We start from the raw sequence: 23,710 nt of genomic DNA on the forward strand, positions 1-23,710 counted from the left end.
TCCCCTGTTTTGAGGAAGAAGTGGAATGGGTGCCCCTCAGCTTGTATGAAAAATAGAGATAGCCCTCCATAGTTCGGAGAGAGATGAGAATACCCCTCAGATTTTGGGAAAAAGTTGGATGGGTCCCTCTTAGTTTGAAGGGAATCGATTGGCGGGGATTTCCGGTTTAGGCAAAAAAGTGAGATACGTTCCCCTCAGTTTCATGGAAGACGCAAGAGAAAACCCAATTTGAGAAATGAGGTTCTTTTACAGCCTGAGGTAAGCTGAGTCCAATTTGGGTTTAGGGGTTTCTGGGCAAGGAGTTCGGGTCAAGGCTTTTTTGGGCGCGCCCAGTGCGCATGCGTGGCGCTGGGTGGGCTTGCGCGACAGAAAAAAAAAAACAAGGGTCCCAAACCCACGCTCGCTGCGCTTAAGTCGGCCGTGCACCGCCCCCTGCCGTCCGCACTGGGCAGCGCGGGGCCCAGGGCCTCGGCACCTGGAGCTGGCCAGGGCCGCTGCGACCCCACCCCCCACCCCAGCGGAATCCTGACGGTCAGAGTACCGGCTGACCCCTCCGAGACGCTGCGGTGCCCCTGGAGTGTCGTGGCCGCACACAGTCTGAAACAGGGTGAGGGGAGATTTTGATCAGGTTTCGGGGAGCGGACTCGAAGGAGTAGCTTGCGGGACTTGGGGAGAGAAGGCTGAACTGGGGGATTTCCGGAGCAGAGGCAGGTTTAAGAGGCGAGGAGGAGAGGGGGTCCCGGGGCAAGGTCTAGATTCCGGACCTGGCTTGGGGGTATCGAAGCTGGGATTGGGGGGAGAGAGCCCCACGTGCCTCTGACGCGGGGGCGCCCGGTAGGCGGCGGCTGCTGCGACGCGGGGCCGGCGGCCCTGCCGTGCGGGGAGGGTGGCTGGGCAGGCGGCAGGATGATGCGCTCCGCACTGCCCCTGCTCGGGCTGCTCCTGGCGGGGGCCGAGGCGGTCGGAGAACCTACCCAGGAGCCGGGGGCGCCGGGCGAGCCTCCCTCAGGCTTGGCGCTCTTCCGCTGGCAGTGGCATGAGGTGGAGGCGCCTTACCTGGTGGCCCTGTGGATCCTGGTTGCCAGCCTGGCCAAGATTGGTGAGTGCTTGTGTGCTTGCGCCAGGCCGGCGGCCGGCAGTGGACGCGCCCGCGGCCCTCCTGACCCCCGGATCCCAGCGGTTTCTCGCACAGTGCCCGGACTTAGGTTCGAGTCTACAAATCCGGGTGCTCACCCAGTTCCTGTGCCGCCTCTTCTGGGTCTTCCTCCTCCCTTTCTTCTCCGGTGGGAGCCCTGAGGATTGGCTTTCCCCAAGGACTGCCCCACCTGTCTCCTCCATCCCCATCGCTGGGCTCCTTCGCCCAGAACAAGCCATCTCTGCCCCCTCTTCCTCTTGCAATAAGCCCTTCTCAGTCCCCAGCCTCTCGGGAACCTCTGCCATCGGGAGACATGGGGATGATATTCTGCAGCGAACCTAGGCGTTCTGGACCCTGAGGAAGCAGCCTTCCCTGAAGACCATGTCTCATTGGCCCTTCTCCTGGCTGCGTTTCCTTTAGCCCTCTGTGCTCCCTACTCAAAGAAGCTCCTTTTTTTTGTGCTTAGCTGTGGGACCCTTCTGGCCAAATCAGGTCCAATAATCTTACCACTTCAGGATGAAGGAAACTTCCGTTATTGGAGCTGGCACTAGGTCTTTTGTTCACTCAACCTCCTCCTGTCCTCACGTTGAAGGCTGTGCTTCAGATTATCTCCCTGAATAGAGCTGCTTTTCCCTGCCTCTGCCCCTTCCTCCCCCTTCAGAGCAGCCAGTGGTCCCTCCTCCTCCCAGAGACCCCCCCCTGTTGTGCAGGCCCTGCTCTGGGGGTGACTAATTATAGCTGAGCATTGCTACTCCCCATCTATGCTGGCACAGCCTGTACGCCAGTCTCCCAATACAGCCTTCATGTAGGAATCACTTAGCCTAGAATTTGTCCCCACCCCCTACACACTGCTGGCTGGGGAGAAGGGGGCTGGGCAGGAGCAGAATTTGCCTCTCTGCTGTGGCAGCCGCAGATTAATAATAATTGAAAGTGGAGCTTGAAATGCCTCAGGAGCCTGTCTGCCAGAGAACAGGCATTTGCCATGGGACTTGGATGGCAAGGCGGGGGTTGGTGCATACGTTGGAGATGAAGATAGAATAGGGACCCTGAAGGGGGGGTGACCAAAGGTGGAGATGAGTATGGGGAGAGCCCTGACTGAGTTTACCAGAAGAGGCCCCTGAGCTGTGAGAGAAAAGTGGGAGGAGCCTCAGATTGGAAGCTAAGCCCTGGATTTGCTGAAAAGTTTCTGAGTTGCAGGATGGTTCCTGCCTTAATTAAGGTTTATAGCAACAACTGTTGTTTCCCTCATGAATCATAGTGCTTTTTCTAGTTTGAGTGGCACATCCTTTGGAGGTAGGAGAAGAGAAAAAGTCTTCTTATCCATAGCCAGAAAAATCCTCAGAGAGGAGGGAAAAGAGATGCAGAATGTCCAAGGACACATTCCGCAATACTAGGAGTATTCCCCACCCCTTTATTCAACAAATCTTTATGCAGAGCTCCCTACGTGCCAGGCACTGCCCTAGGCCCTGTGGGCACAACTTCCAAAGGGCACTGCCTTGTCATAGAGTCTCATACAAACTGATACAGAAGCCTCTCCTGGGGATATATGGGAAGACACTCATGGTCTCTGGGCTCAGGGGAGAGCCAAAGAGTTTATTTAAGGGGACAGACAAAGGTAGAAGTAGACTGTAGTGCTAGAAACCTTTTTCTTACCTCCCCCTCTTCCTAGGGACAGATTTGTTATTTTCCCCCTAAAGTCATTTAATTACCATGTGTTGAGCATCTGCCACGTGTCTGACATTATGCTAGGGACACTCACACTTCATATAATTTCATCCTCACCCTTCCATATTACAGAAAAATTAAAGTTCAGGTGAGTTGAATAATTTGCCTGAGATCACGCAGATGATGAAGGAGCTGAGTCCTTCTGACTGCTAAATGCAATACTTTTTTATCTAGCAAATCCTTAGAGAGCCCATGTAATGAAAAGCATATTGGGTTAGGAGATATCCAATGCTTCTAGGAGCCATAATATGAATTACGGTCTAGATAGGGAGGCAGGACATAATAATACCTATTGCCTTTGAGTCTATTCTGACTCATAGTAACCCTGTAGGACAGAGTAGAACTACCCCATAGGGTTTCTAAGGCTATGATCTTTATGTAAGCAGACTGCCACATCTTCCCGTAGAGCTGCTGGTGGGTTCGAACCGTCAACCTTTTGTTTAGCAGCTGAATGCTTAACCACTGCACCACAAGAGCTACTAATATAATAACGTTTCAGTCACTTAAAAAAAAAAATAGGTAACATTTATTGAAGGAGTCTGTAGGTGGTGCAAGAAGTTAAGCACTTCACCACTTAACAATAGGTTGGTGGTTCGAATCCACCAAGAGGTGATCTGTTTCCGAAAGGTCACAGCCTTGAAAACCCTGTGGAACACAGTTGAGCTGTGGAGCCCTTGTACACCTATGTTGTGCCTACACATATACCAGGTAGCATTTGTTGCAGTTCAAATACTTATGAGTAAGGGAGGTCAGAGAAAGGCAAGTCAGGTGAGGTCCCCTGAGGATGAGGTAGAGAGGAGAGGGCATTTCCAGGGAAAAGCAAGGAAAGGCTGAGGTTGCCACGGTGTGACAGGAGTGCCAAGAAACAGGCAAAATGGACTGCAGGGGAGGGTTTTCATCCTGGAGGTTGGAGATTCTGGGAATCTTACATAGCTTTTCTTCTTTCTTGGTCTTAGGTTCAGCGTCCTGACCTTGGGTAACCTGCAGCTCTGTGTGTGTGTGTGTGTGTCTCCTGAACTGATACTTCCCACCCTCTTCTTGCATTGTAGTGTTTCACCTGTCTCGGAAGGTGACATCTCTGGTCCCTGAGAGCTGCCTGCTGATTTTGCTGGGCCTGGTGCTAGGGGGCATTGTCTTGGCCATAGCCAAGAAAGCTGAGTACCAGCTGGAGCCAGGCACCTTCTTTCTCTTCCTGCTGCCTCCTATCGTGCTGGATTCTGGATATTTCATGCCCAGCCGGCTGTTGTTTGACAACTTGGGTGCCATCCTCACCTATGCCGTGGTGGGCACACTCTGGAATTCCTTCACAACAGGAGCTGCCCTCTGGGGCTTGCAGCAGGCTGGACTTGTAGGTGAGTGACTCTAAGATTTGGGCTGGCAGAAGGAGGATTTTCTGCCCATCACCTCGCTTCCCTCTTCTTCAGCTTTGGAGGTCCCATGTGGGTGACAGCTAGGCTCTGGGAGCCTTGCACAGCACTCCTCCAGATGGGCCTCCAGCCCTTGTTTAGGTCTCTGCCAGTCAAGTCTGGCTTCTGCAGCATGACAGTTGAGCAGGCCTGGCTCCCAGCTGTGTGTAGGCTGCCGAGGCTGGGGAGCCCACATCACCACTCCGCCTGCTGCTTCCTGCCCTTTGTTGCCATGCTGCCCCTTGCCAGCCTTGCTCCCCTGAGGCACAGTGTACCTCTCCTACAAGGGGTTCCTGTCCTGGCTCTGCCCAGGCCATTGTCAGAGTGGGTTTCTGCTTTTATTATTACTTTTAATAAATACATATTATATATCCACAAAATACAAGGCACCACACTGGGTGTTCATCCTTATCCTAGCGACTCTTCATAACACCCTTGTTGGGGTATCATTTGTCCCATTGGGTGGATTAGCCCCTTAAATTCATTTGACATCATGTTCAATGTTACCAGGAGAGGTCTGTTTTTCTGAGGTTCCTTGCCTTTAGGCTGCCCTGCCCATCTCCCTTCTTCATTTCTGCCCTGAGAAATTCATTCACCCAGAACGCTGACCATTCAGCCTTTTTCAAGGCACACGAAGAGGCTTGCAGTTTCCATCTGGGGACCCCAAGCCGCTTTCCCCAGTGAGTCAGTGAAGTCTTTGTGGCAGGAAGGGAAGGGAAGATATCAGAGCATAATAATAATAGTTGTTGTTGTTGTTGTTATGTGCTGTCGAGTCAGCCCTGACTCATAGCGACCCCTCCTTGGGTTTCCGAGGCAGTATCACTACGGAAGTAGGATTGCCCAACCTTCCTTCCGAGGAGTGGCTGGTGGGTTTGAACCGCCAGCCATCTGGTTAGCAGGCAAGTGTCTTAGCCACTATGCTACCAGAGCTCCTAATAATAATAGTAGTAATAATAATTGGTAATATTTATTGGGTGCTTACTGTATATTTGTTGTTGTTATGTGCCGTTGAGTCGGCCCCAACTCATCGCGACCCCTCCTTGGGTTTCCAAGGTGGTATCACTACGGAAGTAGATTGCCCAACCTCCCTTCTGAGGAGTGGCTCATGGGTTTGAACTGCCAGCCTTCTGGTTAACAGTCAAGTGCCTTAGGCACTATGCTACCAGGGCTTCTTACTATATATTAGACATTGGCTAAATAATAAATTCCTTTATTCTTCCCAATTTACAGATGAGGCTCAGAGAGGCTATATGACATGTTCAAGTCACACCTATGGTATTTTTATGATACTCAGACCTTGTAGACCGATATCTGATGTCCACTCCCCTTACTGCTGAGAATTGTTAAGTGTTATATCCTTTAGGCTGAGAATCACAGATATGGGAGAAAGGGCTGGCTTTTGTTCTTCTCCCTAGTAAAGCCAGTCAGCAGCCAATTTCCAGCTTCTGGTGGTTATTGTGACGTTGCAGTTTTTATTACCAGCCTTTTTAACTTTGCTGGTTCCATAGAGCTTTCGCAGTCATCACCTGGGTTGATTTTTTGCAGCAGTCTTGTGAGGTGGGTGTGGCTCAGAGAGGTCATGTGACCGACATCACACATTCAGGTCTTAGGCAAAGGCAGCTGGGCCCAAGTCTCCTGACCTGCAGGCCAGTGCTCTGCCCTCTGTCCCAGTTCCTCTCTAGGCTTCTCTGTTTTAAGAGTGGGATGGAGGCTGTAGGAGGCTGGCTCGCCTTCACCCATTAATGGTCTGTCCCCTATCTCTCCCTCCAAAGCCCCTAAGGTACAGGCTGGCTTGCTGGACTTCCTGCTGTTTGGGAGCCTCATCTCAGCAGTAGACCCTGTGGCCGTGCTGGCTGTCTTTGAGGAAGTGCATGTCAACGAGACCCTCTTTATTATCGTCTTTGGCGAGTCCCTGCTCAACGATGCAGTCACTGTGGTGAGAGTGCACAGCCGGCTGCCATTCCCTGACTCTAGGCTGCCCCACTGACTGGTTGGGCTGTCTGAGGAATGGCTCAGACTCTCCCCTACCCCCAGGGGGAAGAGAATGATCTAGAGTTCACACACCCCCAGCACCAGTCCCAGTGCTGCCTCCCCCTCACCCCTGATTCTCCTTGTCTCACTCAGGTGCTGTACAAGGTCTACAACTCCTTTGTGGAGATGGGCTCTGCCAACGTGCAGGCCACTGACTATCTGAAGGGAGTCGGTCAGTATTTCCCCCCTCTCGTTGGCATTGGAGGTCGGGCTCCCCTGGGTTTCTGAGGCCCTCCACCCTGGCATCAGGGCAGAGGAGGCTGTTCAGTGTCTGCCTTACTCCCTTCTCTCCTCTGTGGAGAATTGGGTTCCTGAGAACCAGAGCAAGAAGGGCTTTCCCTGGGAACCTGACCCCTGGGGAGTGTGGTGGGCATCATCCTCAGTTCCCTGCCAGGCAGCAGTCTTGTTAGCCCGGGTCAGGTCCGGGCCAGGGGTCATGCTGACAACCCACTCCTCCCCCAGCCTCCCTGTTTGTGGTCAGTCTGGGCGGGGCAGCTGTGGGCTTAGTCTTTGCCTTCCTCCTGGCCCTGACCACACGCTTCACCAAGCGGGTCCGCATCATCGAGCCGCTGCTGGTCTTCCTCCTCGCCTATGCAGCCTACCTCACTGCTGAAATGGCCTCGCTGTCCGCCATTCTTGCGTGAGTCCTGGGAGCCTTGCAGGCAGGCAGCTGGGAGGGAGCACTGCAGATGGTTGCCCCTCATAGAGACAGGAGCAGGACCCTGAGGAACCCATAGATTTCCCTAAGCACTTGTGGAAGCAGGAGCCTCACACTGGTGATGAGCCTTAGGTCATATTCCAGAATCTGTCTCCAGAACTGTTCTTGTACCCCAGAACCCAGTCTTCTTCCACTAGAAGTGCTCACTGGGTATGGGCTGATCTGGAATTGGAATCCAAGGTCTGTTGTCATTGGTTCTGGTAGCCACAGCACTCCAGAAGATATCTCCAGGAGATACTTCTCCTAGGACTACCAGTAACTGCTTGGGACGGTCTCATGTTCTCTGGGCTTCAGCTCTTAAAGTCTGGCATCCTGTAATGGACAACCCCCCTCCTGAAGCATGTTTGAACCCTAGAGGCCTTGCTCTGCCACCCTCCTCACTTGCCTTCTCTCTCCATTCCTCTCTAGGGTGACCATGTGTGGCCTGGGCTGTAAGAAGTATGTGGAGGCCAACATCTCCCATAAGTCACGCACAGCTGTCAAGTACACAATGAAGACTCTAGCTAGCTGTGCTGAGACCGTCATCTTCATGCTGCTCGGCATCTCGGCTGTGGATTCTTCTAAGTGGGCCTGGGACTCTGGGCTGGTGCTGGGCACTCTCGTCTTCATCCTGTTCTTCCGAGCCCTCGGTATTATCAGCATCCTCTACTTTCCCACCCTCCTTCCTGTCCTGCTTAACTCCAGCCCCTGCAGCTTAGCCCCCAGTCTGAGTCCCCATCCCTGTCAATCCCTAAGTCTCTCCTTGCTGCTCACCTCTCCCAGTCCCTTTAAGACCTTAGCCTGGATCCTTGGTGCCCTCCACTCCCAGTGCCCTGCTCCCACTGGCCTCCCTCCTGCTGTAGGCGTAGTCCTGCAGACGTGGGTGCTGAATCAGTTCCGGCTGGTCCCTCTGGACAAGATTGACCAGGTGGTGATGTCCTATGGGGGCCTGCGGGGGGCTGTGGCCTTTGCTCTCGTCATCCTACTGGACAGGACCAAGGTCCCTGCCAAGGACTACTTTGTGGCCACCACTATTGTGGTGGTCTTCTTCACAGTCATCGTGCAGGTGGGAGTGCCCACAAGACTGGGTGGGGAGAGGGTCTGGCAGGTCCTGGGGGAGTCTTGGAGCCTCTGGGACTGGGGCTTCTCTTCCCATTGGGGGATGCAGGGGCCTGCCTTCCCAACTTTGAGTGCAACAGGGTGGTGGTACAAAAGCTGAGGCCTAACCATGGAGAGAGGAAGGCAGCATGGAATTGACCAGGGCAGGGCTCACCTATTGCCTGTCCTCAGGGGTTGACCATCAAGCCGCTGGTCAAGTGGCTGAAGGTGAAGAGGAGTGAGCATCATAAACCCACCCTGAACCAGGAGCTGCACGAGCACGTGGGTATCAGAACCCCTTCCCTCAGCCTGTCCCTCTTTCCTTTCTTCTATTCTGGGCAGAGTCCTGATCCAATCCCCCTACCCACCCCTCTTCTAGACTTTTGACCACATTCTGGCTGCAGTGGAGGACATTGTGGGGCACCATGGCTATCACTACTGGAGGGACAGGTGAGGGAGCTGGCCCTAAGGCTCCTTCAGCAGCAGCCACCCCACCAGTCAGGGCAGTATGGACCATGGGCTGCACTTCTAAGAAGGGCACAGCCAGGCTCAGGCAGGATGACTCCTGCTGGAAGCCCTTTAGTGGCGGTATCCCAGTGCTCTCAGGATAAGACTTCCCAGTGTGGCCTTGCCAGCCCTGTGTGCCTTGGCACCTGTCAGACTCCCAGCCACATTGTGTTCTGTCCTCCCCATTACTGTCTGCCTGCTAATCACAGGGACCTTGTTTTAGCAGCTTAGGACTTACCGTTTCCCTGCTGACCACTGGCCCTTTGTCATATTGCTCTCTTGTTCTCTCTTGGCTACCCTTCACCTGCTTCTACTTGTCCTTCAGATCTCCCCATAGGCATCAATTCCTTAGGGAGGCCTTCCTTGTCCTCCCTGACTAGGACAAGTTCCAACACACTCCATAATTCTCCTTTGTAATTCTTGTCACGGTTTCAGTTTCACAGTTATTTGGAGTTCAGTTAATCGTGGGCTTCCCCATAACACTGTAAGTTCCTGTAAGGGGCAGGGACTAGCTTTGAGATTCTTCTTGCTGAGGTCCACACCAAGAGAGCCAGGCCAGTGCTGGCAATGGCCTTGCACCATCTGTGGAAGGGCCAGCCAGCTAGGCCTTGGCGATGGTGCTCAGGGCTGGGCCTGGCATCCTCTGTAGGTGGGAGCAGTTTGACAAGAAGTACCTGAGTCAGCTGCTGATGCGGCGGTCAGCCTACCGCATCCGGGACCAGATCTGGGATGTGTACTACAGACTCAACATCCGGGATGCCATCAGCTTCGTGGACCAGGTGGGCCAGCAGCCAGTGGTAGGTGGGTAGAAGGCTAGCAGAGCAGGGCTGGAGGGGGCAACAGGCAGGCAAGCCCCAATGGGGAGCTGGGAATTCCCAGCTGGCTTCATGATCCTATGATGTGGCAGCTGTAGGAACCGGCCTGCCCCAGTCCTGACATCAGAGTCTGACAGACAGCAGAGAAATGTGGGAAGTATCTGGACTCTAGAGTCAGCAGATTGAGCTCAATTCTTATCACTAGCAGGCTTGTGGCCTTGGGTAAGTCATATGTCCTCTCTGGGCCTCAGTTTCTTCAACGATAAAAAAGCAGGAAAGTCAAAGAGTTTTGTGTATTTAACATGTAAAGTGCTCAGCACAGAACGTGGCACATCAATGGAGCAAAATAAGGGTTAACTAGTCTTATTTTTATTACCCTTCTGGCTGTCTCGGTCACCCTCCATCTGACCTCTGTCTTGGCCCCTGTTCAGGGAGGCCACATCTTGTCCTCCACCGGGCTCACTCTGCCCTCGATGCCCAGCCGCAATTCCATGGCAGAAACTTCTGTCACCAACTTGCTGTGAGTCCTGGGCCCCCTTCTCCTTCCTTAACTCCTCTCCACTGGGCCCTCTGTCTGAATCCCTTCTAGGGAAGAGTTGTTTGCACCTTTGTTTCTGCCCTTCCCCTGGCCTGCCTCCTACCTTTCCAGCATCTGCCTTGCTTGCCCCTTGCAGGAGGGAGAGTGGCAGTGGTGCATGCCTGGATCTGCAGGTGATTGACACAGTGCGCAGTGGTCGGGACCGAGAGGACGCTGTGATGCATCACCTGCTCTGTGGAGGCCTCTACAAGCCACGCCGCAGGGTGAGAGCAGGCGGGGCACAAGAATTCCAGGGGAAGGGCACTATGGGTCTGGGGAGGTGAGGATGATCAGAGGTTTGAGGAGTGTTCGGTGCTGCGGAGAGTGGAGAGGTGTAGGTGCCCAGTTGAAGAATGTGAGCTTCATCTTGTTGGTTATGAGAAAAAATCTTTGGCTTTCTTTTCTTGGAGAGAGTGTTTTTGTCTGCTACAAGCACTGTTTAAAGATGCCTTCTCTGGTGGCAATGTGCAGATCGAATTGGAGGGGTGAGCTGAGAGGCCAGGAGAGCCAGTTGGGAAGCTGGAGTGAAACACAGTGGATGCGAGCTGGGTGGTGGGAAAGGAGAGGAGCACATAGGATAGGTGGTTGGCCTTGAAGGGGAGAAGAGGAGATGAAGGAGAGGGTCCTTGTGGGTAACTGAGAGAATGATGGGGTCACAGACAGTAGCAGGAGTGCTGAGGAAGCCTACAGGATCAGCTAGCATAGGGAAGGCAGACACCTGTTTTAGGTAATGATAGTCCAATGCAGATCATAAAGCTTTGGGGCTGGAAGGGCCCAGCTGATCCAGGAGGGAATCTGTTGAAACCCCCACAAGGGGGCAGCAAGTCATTCCCTTTACCCTTTCTGAACTTGGAAGCTAGCCATTACTGTTTCTGGCAATCTTAATAGTTAAGGTTCTTTCTATGGTTGAGACAGAATGAGCTCCCTTTAACTTGTACACACTGGTCCTTATTTGACTCTGTAACTCTGAAGAATAAGCCTTTAAAAGTTTGAAGGCAGCTTTCTCCTAGGCCACCTTTTCTCAGGCCAGCATCTCCTGTCCCCTGCATTGTCCTGTCCACTTTTAACTCGTTGCCCTGGGGCACCACATTGTCTTTACAGTTAGGCGAACCTCAGATTTTCCTCTTGTTAATGGCTGTTGAACTCTGTCTCCTCTAACCTATTTTTTTTTTATTGTGATTTACAGAGCAAATTCACTTTCCATACAGCGTTTCACATACACTGTCTCATGACATTGACTACAATTTACCACAATGCAACAGCTCCCCTCCCACTTTCTCCCGAGAGTTACCTCTTCCCTGTGTCCATCCCTCCATTCACTCCTGCCCCCTGAGCTGTCTCCCTGTGCATAAATAGCCCTTCTTTCTCTCATGATTGTTCTCTTCAAGGAGTGTATCTACCTCAGGTAAATGTTCAACTCATATGCCTGTCTTTTGTTTGACTGGAAGCCACAAGTGTGGGTTCAATTCCAGACCTGAAGGGCAGCTAAGGGCCACAGTCTCCGTGGTTCCACCAGACTCTATCAGACTAGCAAACTTGGTCGCCCCTCTTTTTTTTTTCCCAAATGATTCTGAGTTTTGTTCCACATTGTTCTCCCTCTCTATCCAGGATCTCCTACATAGATCCCCCTCCAAGTGGTTGACATTGGTAGCCGGGCACCATCTAGTTCTTCTGGTCTCATAGTCATATAGGCTGCAGATCGCATGGTGTACCAGTTGCTCGGACTAATTCTTTCCATGAATCTTTTAACCTATTTTTTTAAAAGATATTTTTTCTTATGGAAAATTTCAATCATTTAGAGAATCAAATAATGAACTTCCATTTATCCATCATCCAGCTCCAATAATTATCAATATATGGCTAACCTTGTTATGTTCTACACTCCTACCACACCTCATCCACACTTTTTTATTTTAAGGAAAATCCCTGTTATTATCTCTAAATATTTCACAGTATATCTCTAGGTGGTAAGAACTCTTAAAATACATATATTTAAGTGATAATGGTACTATATATATATACATATATATATGTGTATATATATATATATATATATATATACATATATATATAGTACCATTATCACATATATATATATAAGACCTTAGTACCATTATCACTTACAAAAAATGATAATAATTCCTTCTTATCATTAAATAGCAGTCAGTATTTAATAAGTATCTTTTTACAGCTGGTTTGTTCAAATTAGGATCAAATAAAGTCCATACTTAGTATTTGAGAAACATGTCTTGTCATAAAAAAAAAAAATTTGTAATAGTTTCTTTTTCCCCTTGTTATTTGTTTATTGACAAACGTGGATACTTTGTCTTGGAAAATTCCTGTTTTCTATAGCCTGCTGATAGTTCCAACAGTGTTGCTTCACAGGCTCCTCCACCTCGGCATTTCCTGATCCTATTCAGGAGCATTCACTGATGTGTCTGTATTTTTTATTGTATCACATCAGAAGTACCTAATGATTGGCTGGCTGGCTGTATCTGTTTGTGTGTGTAAGAATGGTCTGGGTTTAGTCCAACCAGTTCTTATGGAGTCAATTAAAAAAAAAAAAGAACAAAACTGGAGTTAAATGTCATCTTATTTGATTTAGCCCATTATCCCATCATTTGGATATCACTTCTGCCATCAGACATCTCCTCAGATTCATATCATCTGAAAATTTGCTAAGCCTGTTAACAAATCAACATAAAAATGTTGAACAGGATAGAGCTGAGGAGGGAGCCCTGTTGTTTGCTACCAAAGACCTTCCTTCAGACTGATAATGATCAAGCATTTTGGGGAGAGATGGTTACTTAACCAGTTCTGAAACCACTTAGTTGTACCATAACACAATTCATAATTGTGCATGTTCTTCACAGAATCACCATTAGTAAGAGGTGTCTAGTATGCAATTAGAAATATAAGATTATACAGTGAAGCCTGTGAGAGTTCAACTCAACGGGACTGTCTTGTTTTCCGGGTCTTGCAAGTTTCTGCCTTTGACAGGATGCAGTCTTAACCACTTTTCTATCCCTCCTTTTAGTAGAAAATATTTGAGTTTTCCTTTTCTGACAGATTTCTGCCTTACACAAGTTTTCGGCTTTGCAGGTTTTATGGTCATTTGAGAGGTAAGGGCTGGAGATAAAGATTTGGAAGCCATCTGTATTAGGTTTCCTTGCCTGGCTACATCACAGTCCCCTGGGGATCTTGCTAGAATACATATTCCTGGCCTAACTTCCTGGAGATTCTGAATCTGTGTCGTATAGAGTATATACCAAACTCTATAGTATAAAGAGGAGCTCTGGTAGCGTAGTGCCTAAAGCATTTGACTGCTAACCAGAAGGCTGGCGGTTCAAACTCACCAGCTGCTCCGCAGAAGGAACATGGGGTAAATCTTTATTGCCATAAAGATTTACTGCCTCAGAAACCCAACAGGGGTCACTATGAGTGCAAACGACTCGATGGCAGTGAGGTTTATTTTTTTAATAGTATAGAGTGGGACTAAGAGTCTGTATTCTTAATACATCCCCCAAGTGATTCAAATGCAGTTGGACTGATGGCTGGTGTTCGGGAGCTAAACACAGGTCTGTGTCACTGGGGTAGCTGAAGCTGAAAGATTGGATAAGTTCTCTGGGGTGACCATTTAGAGGGAGCGAAGAGAGCCAAGGGTAATACTGTCAGTAATGCACATGGAAGAAAAGGAAGGAGCTGATGGAGGAGGGGGAAGGAACCCTTGGAGAGGCAGTAACAGGTCTTGGAGGCCTGGGTGGAAGGAGGGCTGGATGCTGCCTAGATGTCAGGTTAGGACCCAAGCAGAGGCCATGACCAGCGAGAAGGCAGTCTGGTATTTAAGGATGTAATGCGTCTGAGGGAAAGTGTCAGAAACAAATTATGAACGTTTGGCAGCAGAAGTAGGGGTGATGGAGTCAATGAAAACATTTTCTTCAAGGGGGGATAGTCCGCCGCATGCTTGAAAGCAGAGGAGAGGGAGTCAATGGCGACAGATTGAAGAAAGATGGAAGGAGAGTGGAGAAGTGGAGGAAGCAGTGCAGTGATGGGGTCAGAGGAGTGAGCTGAGGAAAGGGGGAGGCCTGGGTTGAGGAGTGAGGAGCCTGTGAAATAGGGTCCTGCCTCCTGTCACTTCAAAGCAGAGAGAAGGGAATGGGCACAGCGGATGGGCAAGCCAGATTTTGGGGGACAAGTTCTGGGACAAGGGAAAGTTTTCTCCCAGTGAACCGAGAATGCAGAGTCCCTGGCTGGGTCCCTATTGCACCTTTTTTTTTTTTCCCCCCCAATCCATGGCTAGTTCTGGAAAAACCCACTGGCAGGGTTTGTGGTGAATGTATTGGGGCCATGGGTGGGGGTTCCTGTGGGAGGCCAAGGCACCTAACATCATGGCAGGATGGTGCTGTCATTGATAGTACAAAGCCAGCTGCAGCCGCCACTTCATCTCAGAGGATACACAGGAGCGCCAGGACAAAGAGGTCTTCCAGCAGAACATGAAGCGGCGGCTGGAGTCCTTCAAGTCCACCAAGCACAACATATCCTTCACCAAGAGCAAGCCACGACTCCGCAAGGCTGGCCGCAAGAAGGCACGTCCTTTCCTGGATTCCTGTTTGGGGCTGGAGACTGACAAGCAGTTTTGATCCCTCAAATGCTGGAATCCAGCTTAGAGGCCCTAGTTAGAGATCCCTGCCTTCCAAGGACTTACTGTTTGTAGCAGTTTGGGTTCCCTCTTAGAATGTCCTGGAACCCCTGAAGGGTAAGATGAGGCTTTCAGCAGGACATCGGCTTAGCAATATGGTCACCTGATGGGAAGCAGCTGGACCTTCTACCCTGAAGGGCAACTCCATGAGACCCTAAATCAGCCATGCTGAAGCATCCAGAGTTCTTGCTGGGGCATGGTTTACTCAGGACTTCACCAACTTGCCTAGGTAGTCAAGGGATGGTTGGCCTGTTGGGCCTGACCAGCCCAGACAGAAATTCTCCCCCTGCTGGGTCAGGACGACTCGTCCTCCAGCTGACCCTACCAGAAGACAGGCTTGGGGTCTGGGAGCCAGGGCCAGGGGCTCAGCTTTTCTTTCTTCGTCCTCAGAAGGACGGTGTGGCTAACACTGAGACTGCAAATGGGAAACCTCCTCGAGACCTGGGCTTTCAGGACACAGGCAAGCAGGGAGCAGGGGTGGGGTTGAGGATGAGTGAAAGGGCAGAGGCCCATCAGCCAGAAACCTGGAGGCCATCCTCCCGTGGACCACTCAGCACCATGAGCTGGGCTTGCTTTTCCCCTCTGGGACTAGATGGGCAAACCGATTTCAGAGTTGGAAATGCTCAAAATAGTTATTGGACCTTGTGTGACAGGAGGTGACTGATTACTAATGGGTTACAGGTCCTGAGGACTTGAGCAATATAGAAAAGGTGGAGAAGGGGAAATTTGGTCTGGGCTTTGAAGGATGTGTGGACACTGGGGCCCTGTGTCCCTGTCTGCAAAATGAGGAGGAGTCTGGATGAGCTAAACTTTAATGGGCTTTTCCAGCTCGCAAAATCCTCCCATTTTCAGTTGATAATGGGATCTGGACCTGAGAGGAGAGAATCGGGGAGCTGGGAGGTCTGACTTCCCTCATGGCTTCCTCTGAGGACCCTGCCTTCTCTAAGTGCCTCCTTGGGCTCCATAGTCCCACTTTCTTTCCTCTCAAGGCCCCCACCCTGCCCCAGCCCTCATGCCCATGCTGCCGCCTTCACGGTCTGGTGAGGAACGGCAGGTAGTAAGGGTACCCAGCAGATGAACTAGCCAGAGAACACAGGCGCCTCTGTCAACCGTAGGCTCTGCCTGGGTGGACAGGGCGTCACTAATCGAAACGTGCAGGACCAAGAGGGAGCTGCTGGCTGAATGCCCTGACTCTGCTCTTGTCCTTGTCTAGCTGCTGTGATATTAACTGTGGCGTCTGAGGAGGAGGAGGAGGAGAGTGACAGTTCAGAGACAGAGAAGGAGGATGACGAAGGGATCATCTTCGTGGCTCGGGCCACCAGTGAGGTTCTCCAGGAGGGCAAGGTCTCAGGTAATGGCTTCCTCCCTACCTCTCTCCTGGAGCAATGCAGGCTGTGCAACTGTTTCCTCTCACTTCAGTCTGGGCCTCTACTCCAGACAACTCCCTTTTCCTAGACATTAATGTATTCACTAATCAGCATTTGCTGGGCATCTCCTTCATATGAGACATTTGACACGATCTTATTCAACTCTCACAACCACCAGGATGGGGAAACTGAGCTCACAGAGCCTAAGGGACTGTATGTTGTGTAGCGTGACACAGCAGAACTAGAATCTGAACTTGACCCATCTGACTCCAAAGCCAATAAACAGCCTTTTCACTGCCACGCTGCCCCCTTCACAGGCTGGTGAGGAACAAGAAGTAATGTTGTTGTCATGTGCCATCGAGTTGGACCTGACTCATAGTAACCCCTCCTTGGGTTTCTGAGGTGGTATCAGTACAGAAGTAGATTGCCCAACCTTCCTTCCGAGGAGTAGCTGGTGGGTTTGAACAACCAGCCTTCTGGTTAGCAGTCAAGTGGCTATCAGAGCTCCTACAAGAGGTAATAACTATACCTAATAGTAGAATAAGTATACCTAATAGCAGACTCTGCTTCAAGCATGCTCAGCACACCTATCCTCAGGTAGGATACCTGGTGAGGATGGTAGCCTGATCTGGAAGAGGAGCCTGAATTCATCAATATGGAATTATTGTGGATAATTATATGCAAAGACCTAATGCACTCATATACTAAATACCACTGCTGGTTGGCCCAAGTATTCTTAGGTGTCTTGCTGTCATATCTATATTTATATATCAAGTGTCTTGGGATATATATAATTTTATTGTGTTTCAGTGAAGGTTTATAGACTTTAAGTTCCCATTCAACATTTTCTACATAAACTGTTTAGTGACATTGGTTATATTCTTTACAATGTGTAAACATTCTCATTGTTTCCATTTTGGTTGTTCTGTTTCCATTAATCTAGTTTCCTGCCCCCTTATAGACTCATCTTAGTTTTAAAGTAATTTTTTTCCTTAATGCTTTATTTATTCATTTATTTTAAAATTTTTATTGTGATTTGGGTGAAAGTTTACAGAGCAAATTCCACACAGCAGTTTATACACATTTTGTTTCATGACATTGACTGCAATTCCCTACAGTGTAACAGCTCTCTTCCCACTTCCTCCTTGTAGTTACCTCTTCCTTGTGTCCTTCCCTCCCATGCACTCCTGTTCCCCAAGCTGTCTCCCTGTACAAACACTGCCCTTCTGTTCTTCCTCGAGTGATCGCTCCAAGGAGTGTACCTACCTGATGTAAATATTCACCCCATATGCCTGTCTGTTGTTTAGTTGGAAGCCACAGGAATGAGTTCAGTTCCAGACCTGAAGGGTAACTAGAGGCCATAGTCTTGCGAGTCTTACCAGGCTCTATTGGACCAGCAAACCTGGTCTTTTTCTATGATTTTGAGTTTTGTTCCTCATTGTTTTCCTCCTCTATCCAGGATCTCCTGCACCGATCCCCCTCTGAATGGTTGACAGTGTAGCTGGGCACCATCTAGTTCTTCTGGTCCCATGGTCATATAGGCTGAGGATCACATGGTTTACCAGTCTCTTGGACTGTTTCCATGCATCTTTGGTTTTCTTTATTCTTCTTTGCTCTGGATGAGGAGAGACCCATTGTTGCATCTAGATGGCCACTTGCAAGCTTTTAAGACCTCAGTTGCTACTCAACAAAGTAGGATGTGGAACAGTGTTTTTGTGTAGTATATTATGCCAATTGAGCTTGATGTCGTCCCCTGCAACCATGGTCTCGAGCCTGCAGGTCCAACTACTTGCTCCCTCAGGGTGGTTGGCTGTGGCCAATAAGTTATCATGACTTTGCCACTTGTTAGCTCTATTATATATTTGGACATTCTTATAGCACATACAAGTACATATGTAGAAATACAATCTGCCAGCCTTATATATGGGAGCTCTGGTGGCATAGTTCCTAAAGCATCTGACTGCTAACCAGAAGGCTGGTGGTTCAAAGCCACCACCCAGTCCTTGGAAGGAAGGTTGGGCGATCTACTTCCATACTGATACTGCCTCGGAAACCCAAGGAGGGGTCGCTATGAGTCGGATCTGACTCGACGGCAGAGTTTGGTTTTGGTTTAGCCTTATATGTAGTCATGGATATATTCCCTTTTGCCTAGACATACCTGATCAAGCAGCCTGTCTCCCCATCTATTTACCCATAGATTAATGTTTGTTATCACTGACAACACAGTATTGTATATATAAGAGGGTTTATCTCTGTTGTTTTTACCTCTTTGTGTCTTCCTCTTCCTCAGTGCCACTGTGTTGATACTCACGTTTTAAAGTAATTGTTAACCATTTGGTGTCATCTAGGTGATTTTGTTTTTTAAAGGAGCACAGTACTTATGGGTGATATTCATTCTTTTTTGAGCCAATTTATTATTTTGCAACAAGGTGACCTCCGATTAGTTTTGGTTCAACTCAGATGTCTTTTAAAAATATTTTATTATAGAAAATAAAAAAATATACAACAGTAGACAGGACAGTAAAATAAACTCCTATTTATCCACTACCCAGCTTGAGTAATTACCGACTCATAGCCAATCTTAATTCATCTCTTTCCCCACCCATGGTCCTCTCCCCGCTGGATTCTTCTGCAGCTTATCTTAGGTATCATTTCATCAATAAATACTTCAGCATGTATTTCTAAAAGATAAAGATTCTTTTTAAAAGCATACAAGCATGATACTATTATTTCATCTACAATTTCTCTCTTCAAACATCCAGCTAATGTTCAAGTTTCTCTGATTCAGTATTTTTTGCAGTAGGTTCGTTCAAATTTTTACTTGAACAGATCAGGCCCACATATTGCATTTGGGCGGTAAGTCTCTTTTAACCTATAGCCATTGTTCTCAAGGGGGGAAGGAATGCAATTTTGTCCTCCAGGGGAATTTTGGTGATGTCTGGAGACATTTTTGGTTGTCATTGTCACAACTAGGGGATGCTACTTGCATCTAGTGGGTAGAGACCAGGGATGCAGCTAACCATCCTGCCATGCATAGAACTGTCCCCATCACGAAGAATGATCTGGCCCATAATGTTAGCTGTGCTGAAGCTGGAAAACTCTGATCTATAGGTTCCCCTTCCCCTTCCTTTTTCCTTTGCAGCTTATGTGTTGAAGAAATCAGGTCATATGTCCTGTAGTTTTACCATCTGGATTTTGCTGATTGCATCCTCAAAGTGTCATTTAATATGCTTTTCTGCCCCTGTATTTCCTTTCAACTCATAGTTCAATATAGATCAGGTTTCAGTTTTAATTTTTGGTGAGAACACTTCCGAGGTGGTGCTGTGCTCCCCACTGCATCATATCTGGAGGTACATGCCACCTGGTTGTGTCTCTGTGAGGTTACCACGCATCACTGGGTTCAGATCCATTATCAAGTTCCCCATTCATTCTTCACCCGTTTTAGCAGCCGTTGATTCTTGACAGATCCAGCATTTCCCTAGGGATTGCACAATGGTGATATCCCTTATCTATCTTTTCGTCTCCATCTATTAGCTAGAATCTTCCATAAACTTCCCTTCATCAGTTATTCAGACACAGTAAAAACAGGAAAGAATGGATAAATGGTCGATTTTTTTTCTTTTTATTTACCAGTTGTCAGACTAGTGACTAGTGTCAGACTAACTAATATTAATTACCTAAAATTCTTTAGCAAGGGTTCTGGTAGCATAGTGCCTAAGGCATTTGACTGTTAACCAGAAGGCTGTCGGTTCAAACCCACCAGCCACTCCTCGGAAGGAAGGTTGGGCAATCTACTTCCATAGTGATACTGCCCAGAAACCCAAGGAGGGGTTGCTATGAGTTGGGTCCGACTCGATGGCACATAACAACAACAAAATTCTTTAAAGGTGGATACTGGTTTTTTTTTTAATTTAAATATTCCATATCTTCCAAAGATTTCATATCTCTGTTCATCAGAACATTTTATAGGGTGTTCAGTCAAGAAGCTATGGGACTGCCCTGGACTTGGTGAACAGATGCCTACCAAACCAGTCGCCATCGAGCTCGTTCTGACTTGTGGCAGCCCTCTAGGTTGCAGAGTAGAACTGTGTTTGTTCTCTAGGGATGTCAGTAAGGAGCTGGTGATGCAGTGGTTAAGGCATTTGGCTGTTAACCAAAAGGTCAGTGGTTCCAAACCAGCTGCTCCGTGGAAGAAAGATGAGGCGGTCTGCTTCCGTAAGGTTTATAGCCTTGGAACCCAATGGGGTGGCCATGAGTCAGAATCGACTTGGTGGCAGTGGGTTTGCGTTTGGTCTGAGGCTTATCAGCGGCTGATTTTTCAGAAGGAGATCACCAGGCCTTTCCTCCAGGCACCTCCGGGTGGCTTGAACCTCCAGCTTTTCATTGGAAGGACTCTGATCAATGTTGTCAGGTGCCTTCAAGTCAATTTCATCACAGTGGCCCCACGTGACAGAGCACAACTGCCCATCGAATTTTCTAGGCTGTAATCTTTATGGGAGTAGATTACCTGGTCTTCCCATGGAGCCCCTAACCTTTCCCTTAGCAACCAAGCACGAAACCATTGTGCCACCAGGGCTCCTTCTGATACATACTGAGCAGCTATATACAAGGCATTGTGTTTGGCTTTGGGAGAAATGGGAGGCATAGGTAGCCAGAAGACTTCTCTTTCCCAGGCTTCCTCTTTCAGAACCCCAGACATTCTGTAAGGCAGGGTCTCACTCAAAGCTGGGCCTGAGCCTCCAGTCCTGCTGCCAGCAGTTCTGGGCTTCTCGGCTCATTCTCAGCTTTACTCTGTCGTCCTTTGTGGCCCAGCTTTAGCCTGCTGTTAGGTTTGCATGAGCTTGCACTCCTGGGCTCTGTCCCACCAGAAGGCTGTGGTGGGAGCTCAGGCAGGATGCCCAGCAGCAAAGCCTTTTGGCACAGAGCCCTCACCCTCGATGGCCACCTGGGATGGGGCTTGGCCTGACATGATCTCTCAGACCTGTGTTGCAAAGTGGCTAAGGGCTGGTGGCAAGTGGGACTGCTTTCTTGCTGGCTCCTGCTTTCTCTTGCTTTGATTATTTTCATTTGTTCAGTAGGTATTTCCTGAGCACCTACTATGTGCCCAGCTCTGTGCTAGGTGCTGGGGATAAAGCAGAACAAGACCATCTGTGATGCTTCCCTTCAGTAACATAGTCATCAAGCAATCACACCGGTGGATGTACTATGGCCCCTGAGGAATGACTTTGTGAAAAGTACTTAAACGAAGGATCCACTGGGTCAGTAATGAGCTTGTGTGTACCCTCTGTCCTCAGGGAGCCTGGAGGTGTGCACGAGCCCACGTATCATCCCTCCCTCTCCAACCTGTGTGGAGAAGGAGCTCCCTTGGAAGAGTGGGCAAGGGGACCTGGCAGTGTACGTGTCCTCGGAGACCACCAAGATCGTGCCTGTGGACATGCAGACAGGCTGGAACCAGAGCATCTCATCCCTGGAAAGCCTGGCCTCCCCACCCTGTACCCAGGCCCCAAGTATGATCCACCTGCCCCCTCGCCATCTGGGCACTGAAGAGCCCTGGGCGCCTCCCGCCCTGCCTTCGGATCCCCTCCTGAACTTTGCCTTCCCCCCGAGCCTGGCTAAGTCTGGCCGCTCTCGCAGTGAGAGCAGCGCTGACATCCTCCAGCAGCCGGAGCTGCAGCCCCTCATGAGCCAGGAGGACAACACCCATCTTAGCCCTGGCGCTGCCAATCCCCGCTGGTGCATCCAGTTTAACAAAGGGGGCCGGCTGTAGCCAAGGACTCGGGTGGGCTGCTGCGGGACACATTTGCTGGGCAGAGAAGCCCACTCAGCCCAACATGGGGCCAGTGGGACCTGGACTGAAGTAGCCACTGGGTGCCAGCTCCCTTGGGGCTGTTCAGAGGGGTCTCCAGGGCTGGTTCTCACGGGGCCCATATTACCAACCTTGCTGCTCCTAACTCCTGCCGCCTTCCCTTTCAGTGAGGCCCTTCCTCTGGCTCAGGACCCAGTTCAGAACTTCTAGGGGTAGGCCTGAGACTTGGGTAGCTGATACCCTTTCCCTAGTGGGTCTTCTGGCATCACTCGGCAGTTGCTTCTGCTCCCAAAGTAAAGGCATGGTTCCCTGGCTGGCATTGGCCTGCCCTGCCCTCCACTCCCTCCCCAACACCAGCTCAGGGACAGTGCCCTGATAGTGAGGCCCGGAGAGGGGCTAGACCTGGTGGTTCTCAGAGGGACTGGGGTGGGAGGTGGAATAGGTCTCAGCCTTGGTTCAGCTGCCCATAGCCAGTTTGTTTAGGGCAGTGGGGGAATCTCTGCCCCCTCCCTTTGCTGCCAGGTATCGGGTGATGGGTCCTCCTTTTCCAGGGGTAAGGCCAAAGTGGGGCCACCACTTCGCCAGGGTCACTGGGGATCTGCTGCTCTGGGTCCAAGTCTGGGCCTTTCTGATCCTTGGGTCTGGGTTTTCAGAGGCAGGGAGACAGTGGCCTCCAGACTCCCATGTCATCACCTCCACATTCTCCAAACAGGGAAGGACCCAGGTATCCCAGGGCCACTGCTCCGCTGCTCTGGGGGCTGGGATCCTGGCTGTAGTGGTAAGTGGCTGACTGGGTGGTAGGTGACTTTCCTGGGGTTAACACCTGCCCTGTTTTGTACCTTGAGCCTAAGATACATTAAACCTCTCCCAGGTGGATGGGTGCCCTGTGTCCGTATGCCTGGGAGTTCTGGGGGTAGGGGGCAACAGGGGAATCTGGTAAGGGAGGTGGGAACTTCCAGCTGCCTGTCTCAGGGCTTCTGGGACACAGACTGGCTTCTGTCATTCCCTCTGATCCTCCCTCACACTTTCCTGTACCTGTCCAGGGGGTCCCTGTGCAGGCCCAGGTCACAGAATGCAAAGTCCACAAGATGGGGACGGCTAGTAGGAAAGACCCCAGAGGTCAGTGGCCATGCTGCCTGAAGGTGCAGTCACCACACACCAGGACCAGAGAAACATTCCTCAAAAAACTGGAGGTGGGAGGTGTAGGACATGAACCGAGGGTCTGCCAATAGCAGGGTGTGAGGGCACTCAAGACAGCTGGTTACCCTGAGTGTTTCTGAAACAATTGGACAGTAAAAAGCCAGAAGCATGGCTAGAAATCCCTATGTAACAGCAGTCCCAGCATTCAATTCCTACTGGGTCTGAAGGACTTTTTTTTTTAAATTTTAATCTTTATTGAGATTAAACTCACATACCATAAAATTCACCCATTTAAAGTATACATACAGTTCAGTGGTTTTCAGTCTATTCACAAAGTTGTGCACGCCTTACACAGTCTAAGTTCTAGAACATTTTCATCATCCCCAAAATACACTCATATCCATTAGCAGTCAATCTTTCTCCCCGACCTTCCCCAGCCCCAGGTTACCGTTAACCTACTCTGTAGACCTGAAAGACTTGGCACACTGAGAAGGTTACCAGTTTTATCACCCAACGTGTCTGTGCTATGTACTGAGAAAACAGGAGGAGAAGTGAGTTAGGCTTTGCCCTTAAGGAGTTTAATTGGCAGTGATTAGGCCTAGTAGTAGGAGCTCTGGTAGCATAGTGCCTAAGGCACTTCGCTGCTCACCAGAAGGCTGGCGGTTCAAACCCACCAGCCACTCCTCGGAAGGAAGGTAGGGCAATCC

General features: G+C 49.9%; 1 protein-coding gene across 1 annotated transcript; it reads left to right on the top strand.

Moving 5' to 3' along the window:
• Window positions 1-906: 906 nt before the first annotated feature.
• SLC9A5 (solute carrier family 9 member A5) lies at window positions 907-21,824 on the top strand. The gene is made up of 16 exons (XM_007940247.2): window positions 907-1,099; window positions 3,910-4,212; window positions 6,039-6,202; window positions 6,391-6,469; window positions 6,760-6,937; window positions 7,424-7,644; window positions 7,858-8,060; window positions 8,285-8,374; window positions 8,472-8,542; window positions 9,249-9,378; window positions 9,846-9,934; window positions 10,089-10,215; window positions 14,407-14,577; window positions 15,081-15,150; window positions 15,904-16,041; window positions 21,352-21,824. Exons 1-16 carry the CDS (start codon window positions 907-909, stop codon window positions 21,822-21,824), a joined length of 2,700 nt encoding a protein of 899 aa, XP_007938438.1.
• The last annotated feature ends 1,886 nt before the right edge of the window (window positions 21,825-23,710 follow it).

This window comes from Orycteropus afer, unplaced genomic scaffold, assembly GCF_000298275.1.
Source record: "Orycteropus afer afer isolate SDZICR_OR568_19922 unplaced genomic scaffold, OryAfe1.0 scaffold00067, whole genome shotgun sequence".
Classification (NCBI taxonomy): Eukaryota; Metazoa; Chordata; class Mammalia; order Tubulidentata; family Orycteropodidae; genus Orycteropus; species Orycteropus afer.

Coding starts and splice junctions, on each gene's coding strand:
- SLC9A5 (XM_007940247.2), top strand. CDS start 907: ATGATGCGCTCCGCACTGCCCCTGCTCGGGCTGCTCCTGGCGGGGGCC. Junction 8,061..8,284: donor TCTTCACAGTCATCGTGCAG/GTGGGAGTGCCC, acceptor GCCTGTCCTCAG/GGGTTGACCATCAAGCCGCT. Junction 15,151..15,903: donor CCTGGGCTTTCAGGACACAG/GCAAGCAGGGAG, acceptor GTCCTTGTCTAG/CTGCTGTGATATTAACTGTG.